The following is a 9,831-nucleotide window of genomic DNA, read 5'->3' as shown; positions in this document are numbered from 1 at the left end:
AATGGGATTAAATACTGAAGGATTAAATTAATGGGATTAAATACTGAAGGATCTCGCTAAACTAAATACTGAAGGATTAAATTAATGGGATAATTCTAATTCTTGTAACACTCCCGGACCTCAAGCGTGACCTTGCTCCCCTCGCCATGTCTCCCTTCTAATTCCTCCCCCTCCCCATTCCTCCCTCACTATCTCTCTAGTGCCATCTCCCCCTCCGCGTTCCTTGCCATCTCTCCCTACCTCCCTCCTCCCTCACCATCTCTCTAGGGCCCCCCCTCGCTATCTCTCTCCCTCCCCCTCTTTGGCTATCTCCCTCCCTTGCACCTATCCCTCCCTCTCCCTCACGCTCCCCCTCACCATCTCTCCCTCCCTCGCTAATTCCTTGTCGCCATCTCTCTAGCCCTATCCTCTCATCTCCTGCCAAACTAGGTTAGGTTAGGCTACTATGTTATTAGGTTAGGTTAACTTAGACTAGGTTAGTTAAGCTAGGTTAGGGTAAGTTAACAAATCTTCCACTGGGCTTGGGAGCTTTCAACTGGAAAATATAGGGCATAGAATAATGCTCATTGCCACTGTGTAGTATTAGATATAGATTTTAAAAGAAAGTAGAGCCAATACATAGTATGCATTATGTATACTATGAGACTTAGAAACATGATAAGGATGCTAGAAAAGTAAGTGAAGCAAAAGAGAATGAGGAACATTCATGATGCAATACATACATGACAAGCTACCCGAGAGGCAAACACGTGTGGTGGTAAAGGAGCACACTTCAAAAGTGTGTGGTGGTGGTGAAGGAGGCATGGAAAAGCCCACTTCCCTTTGAGGTGGTCACTATGAGAGGTGTAAGGTGGATGGTGGAAAATCAAGGGAGAAGCTCTATTATAAAGGGGGGGGGGGGGGGGGGCATTTGTCCACTAGGGCATTGTCGTGGTTGCCAGAATCAAAGCTAAAGAGAGATGAACTTTGAAGCTTCTATTATAAAGGGGGGCATTGTCGTGGTTGCCACAATCAAAGCTAAAGAGAGATGAACAAAAGTGAAGTCAAATGCAAGGTTGACTAAAGAGGGTGGTGGTAGTTGGGTGGAGGAACGTGTGAAACTGTCCTGTTGCTGGGAATGTGAACAACGGCAAGGGGACCTCAACACACTTTAAGTTATTCTACTTACCACTCCCCCATTAGCTGCCCCCCTTTCCTTGTATGTTCACCATCTTCGTTTTCACCATCCTTCTTGCCTTCCATGCTTGGCCCAAACACCTCACCATGACTTTCTCCGATGGCCGCCTCCGCCTCGAAGCCACCCTTGCATCTCCTGCTCTCACCGACAAAGACAACGTTTATCGCATGGTTCGCCATCGGCTCGTGTCCTCTTCCCTTGTCAATGCCCATAATGGTACCTTTCCCGCTCAATTGCCTCGCATTCTGCTTCATTTGTTTTGGGTTACACTATCCCTACAGCTCCCAGGCACTCCGCGCTGTCTTGCCCCTCTCAAGTGAAATGGATCACGTCGTGGGTCTGCAGTATAGCGCGGAAAATCTCATTTGGGTTCAATGGATTGTCATTCTGTCGAATCCATTATTGCTGTGTTCATAAACCTGCGATTCAGATGGCGACCATAAATGAGAGCGCACGTCATTTCGAATTAAACGTCTCTCTGTATGAGTCGAGCTGTGCATCCAATTAAATGTTGCGCAACAGATGCACTGCCGGCAAATGCTAAAAATGCTGCTCTTCTCTTAAAGGACGCAAGCTGTGTCCGCTTTCTTCTCTTGCAAGCTCGCATTGAAGTTTTTTTCCTTACATGCGAAGTCTTTTCAGATTTTCGGCCACCATTGGGTTCATTCTTTGATGCTGTAGACCAAATTGGCGCATTTGTGTGCTTCCCTCTAGACCATTTTAATACTAAATCGTCCCCACTTGCGATGGAAGCGTGGGACACATGCAGATAGACCACTCGGCAGATTTTCACAAAATCTGTCCCATTTGAGTTGCTTTTGTACAATGAGCTGAGTCTTGCCTGAAGGAAAAATTTGTGCTTACCTTTTTTTACCCATGCTATTAGTGTGTAGCCCCCTTAGGTTCTAAAATGAATCAACCTTCCCTGGGCATTGGGATTGTCCTAATGTAAAACGCAGCATAAGGTTTTTGTTTACTATCATCAGAAGTGGCTAAGGGTGGTCAATTGGCAGCCAAAGTAAGAATTTCCCACGTACTTGGCAAGGATAATATTGAACCACGATCAACGATTTTACATGGCAAATAAAGCAATACGGTTCTGACCAGATTAAGTTGGCTGCACATGGATTATTTAGTGACCTGCTAACACTTGTGTCTGTATCTGTAATCTCTTGAATCCTTGTTTATCAATAGGTACTCTTGTAATCATGATCCATTTTCAATCCATCAGAGGTACTGAATGGATGTGGTTTCACAAGATTCATCCATCAGAAAATGTAGCTGTGTTTGTCTTATTGATCACTTGGAGAGTTTCAGTGTATTGTGCCATTCTACACTGTTAGGCGTTGAAAGGGTGCAAGAATCATTCCTAGGCTTTTGTAAATACCATGTGTTTGACATCATATGCCCTGAAATTTTATCAATTAGAAAGAGGCATGTGGCAGTCGTAGAAGACAAATGGGAGGAATTTAATCATTAAACATGAATTATCTCTTTTTTGACTGTATAATTGAAATTGTTTTTATTTAATACTGGTGGTCTTTTTTCTTTTTTTAAATGCTTGTGGTCTGAAAAGGTGGCGAAGCTGGACCAACACCTGGTTATACTGGCTTGCATTGATCTATTGTGCTCGTTATGATGTCAAATCAACTATAAATAATATAGTTGAGAGGTTGCTTCAGTGCTAAATTGAAAACAGAAAAGCGTTGCTGTGAGCATGGTTATTTTGTGAGACAAAGAGATTTTATTACTGTTGTTATGGCTTGATTGGATTTCTGCACAGAATCGTTGATATGTTGTTAATGTTCAAAGGTGAGCCATGGTTAAATGTAGAGGCTATGGTCCCTCAGATTTTATCTGATCTTGGGCATGGGACATAAAAAGACAATGGTCAGAACGGAAGCTTGGAAGTTTTAAGACTGGTTACTTAGAGATTTCACAAGTGAACAGTCAGTGATAGAATGCCTTGGGATTACTTTTGCTGAGTGAACTTCTACTGAAGATTTAGAGTTAACAGACTCATTTTCTACTGCTTAATGATTACACAGAAGTTCCCATCTGCAAATTGAATTTAGCCAGAGAATTGCATTGGGACTACTGTCACTGGAGACCAACATGTTCTTCTAAATTGAGTGCTTACAGGATAAGTCGCACCTGTGAGATATTGCATGCTAAGAATAGCCGTTTTTTCAGAGGAGACATCCTTCTCTTCCTGTTTCAAACATTATTTGGTCCCTACAGTGTTTTCATTAAAGTTCAGAACAGGAGATACAGATTTTATTAAAGGAGGCTGAATATGCCTTAGAGTAAGGCCAGAAATGCAGCTTCACTGCTGTCCTTGTTCCAATTGCATTGGAGAGGATGGTGTTCGAATATGAAGCCAAGTTGAGTCAGTTTGGTGTGTTCTAGTGTGTTCTGGTGTGAGTTCTAGTCTAGGATGTCCTATGGATGCAACGTGTCACATTGGGAGTTATCCCATATGCAGAGGTGTTCATATGTGTGTGTGCTTTATATAAGAGTTGTACTTCTCTAGTGTCAATCAATCAAGTATCAAGCTACAAGCTCTTTGGTCTACATGTGAGTACTTTCATTTTGGTTCATTGCTCTGGTCATTTCATTTCCATTTCATTATGTCTCTCTTTGAGTATCACTTCCTCTCTCCCTAGCCTACTCTCTCTTTCTCTCTCCCTCTCTACCATGTGCCCCCATGTGGTATCAGAGCCTCCCTTCCTACCTTCTTCTTGCTTTATCTAGAGGATGAGAGAAGCCCGCAAATGGAAGCTCCCCTCTCCTCTAAGATAGAGCCTCCCTTCCCTTAGCCTCGCCATGGTTCCTCACCATCAAGTACTCCGGTGTCCTAGTGATTGCTCCTGGTCCTAGTTTGTGATTTCAGCTCACTCCCGCATCAGTTCGTGGTTCTCCCTCAGCACTGGCGGACATTCCTCGTCAGTTGGTCGTCAAAAACTTGTTTTGGAGCTGTTTTTTGACCTTTTGAGGTCTGATTTCAATGTTTTTTGACATTTGGCATTGCCTAAACATAAACGACCTTGTGCCACACCATTCTTAAGGGGGAAAAAATCAACTTTTTTGTCCTTGCACCCGTATGGACCTCTACAGGCGGATGTGCGACAGTGCCAAGAGTCCATACAACTTGTCAAAAGGCGATTCCGAGCAGTTTTAGGCTATTTTTTTGCATTTTTTGCTCAGATTTGGACTCGCGTGACCTCCAACAGTGATTTGAGCTTCCTGAGCTTACCCACAAGTCATTTCGACTGTACCAACACTCCGGTACATTGACTTGAGGCTTTTGATAGTGGGGAATACTCTTTTCACACCTCGTCATCTCCGACATTGTGACATTGCGATGTTTGACTATCGTGAACAATCAAATATCATTTCTCTGATCTTGGTACACTTTCGGCAACCGCCTCGATTGCTGCGCCATCTTATGCCGTCTACTACTACTGCTCCTGTCCTCGAAATCCACGCTAAAATTTGCTCGTGATTTTGCCATAGATTGCGTCTCTTAGCGCCTTCATTCAAGCTTCCTGTTGGTGCTCATGGATCTAATTTGAGCAGTCCATGATTTGCGTCTTCAATTGGGAAGCTCCCTTGAGCATTTGGTGACTCTCCGATCGGCACATTGAGAGTCATGACGTGATCTCCCTTGGTAGCTGCTCCTATGGCCTTCATTGACACATCATTCGAGGGCATCCTCGACTAGTTCTTCACCGACATACCTCTTTGCATCAGGATGTGCACACTCTTGTGCGGTAGCTACTTTGGGCTCATGGGTTCTCTGCCCTTGCTATGCATAAAATGAATGAAATCTTTTATATTTTTTTATATGTTAGAGTCAAAGGTTCTCTGCCTTGAGTTGTCCCTTTAAAAAGAATGTTTGAAGAGTTAATATAGGTCCTCTGCCTTGGATAGTCCTCCTAAAATGATGTATTTTCTCTAATATGTTTGGTGTGTGACTCCATGCTCGGGCAACAGGATCAGATTTTTTATTTGCAACAGGTAGCGAGAGAGCTACGATTGGAGCTGGCAGAAGTAAAGGCCCGACTTCACACCTTGGAAGGGCCTGTTAGAAAATGCCCAACAGAGGGTACACGCAGCGGACGACTTATAGTAATGCCCAGGAGCTCACACAGTGTGCGGTGTGGGTGTGGAATCACAGACTTCTTTACTTATGTGCATACAATAGGTGTGCAGACTCATCAATAGACAATGAACCAACCAGATAGAGAAACCACCAAAAATATATATTTCCGTCCACAACTATGGACACAATACAAAAGAGACAGAGTCCTTTGATCGTACCACAAGGTACTTCTCCTATCAGCTGGCTATCTCTAGACTCGAGCCGCGTGCTCCACCTCGAGCTTCTGTAGACTTTCCGTCCAGATCCCTTCCACCTTGCTGTCTTTGCACCAGCCTAGGTGGGCAGCACCCTCAGCTAAGTCTGCAGCTACTGTATGCTCTCTTCTCCTCCAGTGATGAGGCCCAAGATAAGATCCCTGCTGCTCCTTTCTGATGGGGTTTTTCTGCTGCTCCAAGTGATGTGAAATGAGGCCCAGGGCCTCTCCTTTTATAGGCCCCAAGGGGGCTGGTAAAAAACCGACCAGCCTGTTACAGACTGGCCGACCAGTCTGTGGCTGGTCCAGCCCTAAAAGGGCACACCCCCCAGGGCTTTTGGCCCAAACTTTCAGGGTCCTTTGGCCCTCCATTCAAGGCAGGTATCCAGCCTATAAAAGGCCTGCCTCCTGCCCACTGGCAGCCACATTTCCTGCTGCATATCTGGGCCTGCACTCCCTGCCATATCTGTGCCTCTGCCGGCCCTCTTCCCAGCCATGCGTCCTGCACCGTACACTGCTGATGTCATCACGCCCTGCCAGGTCAGATCTAGGGCTTGCTGTCCCCGCCTTCTGCTCCTTCCACAGGTTTCGTCCTTTGCAGCCTTCTTCTCTTGTGAGGTGCTGCCCATGTGGCAGCCCCCTCTCTCTTTCTTCTCTGGGCATCTTCTGCCCTAGGTCTCCCTCCCCCACGCTCTCCTCATTTGGGGGCTTACAGATGGGGAGGTGACCTTTCCAACACCCCCTCTCACCGACACATCTCAGCCCAATGCCAACACGCCGATGACGATGCTCCAGTAACTCCCTGGTCGTAGTCCTTTGGAACTCTTCGATGTCGGAATCTTTTCCTGGCTTTTCATCCAGTGGCTTCTGCTCCACCAGGTCTAGTTCCACTTCCACACACCATCCTGGTACACAGGTCCATCTTTGGTAGCACCTCCTGGTACCACCTCCTTTAGTCACGTTCCCGCCTTTGAACTCGAGCAATCCAGTCGTCACGATCTTCCAGTCGTCCCCCTCATAATGAGTGAACAACCTGGAGTCTTCCAGGCACCATGCTCTGAGGGTCTGTTTCAACCCGTCCTTCCTTTGGCAAGGTCTGCAACCAATGAATATTTCCAGATAACCTGGACCATGAACTCTTGCTGAGTTCTCAAGCAGGTACTCTTCTGGCTTCAGTGCTCTTTGTCCATCACCTTCTAGCAATCTGCATCCAAGATTTGAAGAAGCACCAATACTTCCCCTTCTGCCTTCGAAGAAGGCCAATTCCTTCCAATCTCTTATCACCTGAGACAAATGAAGAGCAGAGTCTCTCCACAGCATGCTATAAAGGCTCAAATGCAGAATATCAAATACATACCAGACTGTTGTACTGCCTGAATGTTCGCTCTGAAAGCAAACTCTCATTGAGGCACCCACCAAGCGCTTGTCTAATCCTGTTTTTCACTCCATGCGACTTTCTCTCTCTAAGTGCGACCTCCCCTTTTCACCCCGTGCCACTTTCTCTCTCTAAGTGAGGCCTCCCCTTTTGAACTCTAGCATCCATCTGACCATGAGACCCCAGGGCCTTCCATGGAATCCACCCTCGTGTCAGTGTCAACAGCCACACACCTGGAAGGTACCAAGCGCTCCATGCTGTCCTTCACCTTCACAAAGGCATCTGACTCCTCGTCGACCCACATCTCTATGTTAGACATCCTTACTGTGATTTCTGGATCAACATATCTGACCTCGGTAACACTCAGTGATGTCACTAGGAACAACTCTTCGATTACCACATTTGCTTTGGCCTTTCCCTCTGAATCTGAGTCAAACTCCTTGTTGTTCTCAGATCCGCCTTTTTCTTTCTGTAGTCCTTTGCAAAATGTCTGGGTGTATCACAATAGAAACACTTCTTCTTGTGCTCTCTCTTCGAAGTCCCCTCTTCGTCAAAGTCGTCTTTATTGGACTTGCCACCGTTAGGCTTGCCTTTTCCTTTGCCAGCGGAATCCTTTACCATCATCGCCTTGTCATCTTTATCCTCGTTGTAGAGCTTCTCCTGAGCTTCCTCCTGTAGCAGTAATGGACACAACTCCTCAAACGTCAGAGGTTTGGTCCTCTGTCCTGCTGTCACAGCCATAACAAAGCTCTTGAAACTCCGAGGCAGTCTTCTCAGTACCATCAAGGCCAGATGGCATGAGTCTGTCTTCTGACCAATTGCTGCCAGCTGATCCCTCACCACCTTGACCTTCGTCAAATGGCTATGTACCATATCTCCTTCTTCCATATCAAGATTGTAGAGTTGATGCTGAAGAAGCACGATCTGGGAGGTATTGTCTGTCTTGTACAGATCTTTCAGGCTGGCCCACGCCTCTACTGACGTCTCGGCCAGTTGGATATGCGGAAGAACGGAGTTCGCCGTAGTCCCTATGATTATTGCCAGGGCATGGGCATCTCTTTCTTCCCAAGCTTCAAGCTCCTCTCTGTCTACCGCCATGAGTACCTCCCCTTTACTGTCCACCATGTCCTCCGGCTTCAACTCCTCTCCCGTGGTCAGCTTCCACAACTTCCGAGCCACTAAATGACTCTGGATCTTCACTTTCCAGATCGGGTAATTAGTCCCGTCCAGGTTCCCAGACTCTCCAAAATTAGGGATAGTGAAAGAGAGAAAACTGGGGGAGGAGGAAGGGAAAGCAGGGGCTGAAGAGGCTGTAGAGGTCGACATCTCTGTTGTTTATACCACACAGCAAAGTCAACCAAACTCAATTTCAGTAAACCAGAACTCTGAACACACCTGACTGAACCTAAGTCACCCTCCTTCTCGCAAGGGCACAATCCTCCAGTCGTGGAAGTCGATTCCCTAGAGCTTCTGAATCAGGGTCGTCCTTCAGCAAGATCCCTGCCTTTAGGCTCCCACACGTGTGAGCCTCCTACTTGGGCTCTGATACCATGTTAGAAAATACCCAACAGAGGGTACACGCAGCGGAAGACTTATAGTAATGCCCAGGAGCTCACATAGTGTGCGGTGTGGGTGTGGAATCACAGACTTCTTTACTTATGTGCATACAATAGGTGTGCAAACTCATCAATAGACAATGAACCAACCAGATAGAGAAACCACCAAAAATATATATTTCCGTCCACAACTATGGACACAATACAAAAGAGACAGATCCAGAGTCCCACCAATGGTGTGGTCCTCTGATCTTACCACAAGGTACTTCTCTAATCTGCTGGCTATCTCTAGACTCGAGCCCGCGTGCTCCACCTCGAGCTTCTGTAGACTTTCCGTCCAAATCCCTTCCACCTTGCTGTCTTTGCACCAGCCTAGGTGGGCAGCACCCTCAGCTAAGTCTGCAGCTACTGTATGCTCTCTTCTCCTCCAGTGATAAGGCCCAAGATAAGATCCCTGCTGCTCCTTTCTGATGGGGTTTTTCTGCTGCTCCAAGTGATGTGAAATGAGGCCCATGGCCTCTCCTTTTATAGGCCCCAAGGGGGCTGGTGTTACAGACTGGCCGACCAGAGTGGCCGACCAGTCTGTGGCTGGTCCAGCCCTAAAAGGGCACACCCCCCAGGGCTTTTGGCCCAAACTTTCAGGGTCCTTTGGCCCTCCATTTAAGGCAGGTATCCAGCCTATAAAAGGCCTGCCTCCTGCCCACTGGCAGCCACATTTCCTGCTGCATATCTGGGCCTGCACTCCCTGCCATACCTGTGCCTCTGCCAGGCCCTCTTCCCAGCCACGTGTCCTGTGCCGTACATTGCTGATGTCATCACGCCCTGCCAGGTCAGATCTAGGGCTTGCTGTCCCTGCCTTCTGCTCCTTCCACAGGTTCTGTCCTTTGCAGCCTTCTTCTCTTGTGAGGTGCTGCCCATGTGGCAGCCCCCTCTCTCTTTCTTCTCTGGGCATCCTTCTGCCCTAGGTCTCCCTCCCCCACGCTCTCCTCATTTGTGGGCTTACAGATGGGGAGGTGACCTTTCCAACAGGGCCTGCTAAGCAGGCACTAATTGATGAGGCTGTAAAATCTTGTAAGGATTCCCCCCCTACCCTGCAGCTAGTCTCTACAGTCAAAGATCTTGTTCACACTGAAGTACAAAAACTGCTAGGAAGGAAGTGTTTGGGGAAGTGGACAACAAAGCAAGTAAGTTTGATATCCAAGCAGAGATTAAAGAACACGAAGCTAGATGTGATAATGCACTGAAGATTAGAATAGGGGGGCTCCCAAAAGATTGGTACATAGAGGAGGATACATATAGTGAAATATTGACAAAGATCAAATCAAGTTTGCCCAACATCGAATGGGTAAATGATGATGAGCAGGA

At 46.9% G+C, this 9,831-nt stretch overlaps 1 protein-coding gene across 1 annotated transcript in view; it reads left to right on the top strand.

Moving 5' to 3' along the window:
- The first annotated feature begins 1,075 nt into the window (after positions 1-1,075).
- LOC147891069 (uncharacterized) overlaps positions 1,076-9,831 on the top strand; it is a 45,232-nt gene continuing 36,476 nt past the window's right edge. Inside the window, exon 1 of the mRNA XM_087389572.1 lies at positions 1,076-1,393. Within this exon, the coding sequence (XP_087245698.1) occupies positions 1,201-1,393 (193 nt within the window). The 5' untranslated portion in view covers positions 1,076-1,200. The remainder of the gene's footprint in view (positions 1,394-9,831) is intronic.

Source organism: Dipteris shenzhenensis, chromosome 18 (genome assembly GCF_047967505.1).
Source record: "Dipteris shenzhenensis isolate YYH24624 ecotype China chromosome 18, Dip_SZ_1.0, whole genome shotgun sequence".
NCBI classification, from domain to species: Eukaryota; Viridiplantae; Streptophyta; class Polypodiopsida; order Gleicheniales; family Dipteridaceae; genus Dipteris; species Dipteris shenzhenensis.
This window is presented reverse-complemented; position numbering and strand designations above follow the sequence as displayed.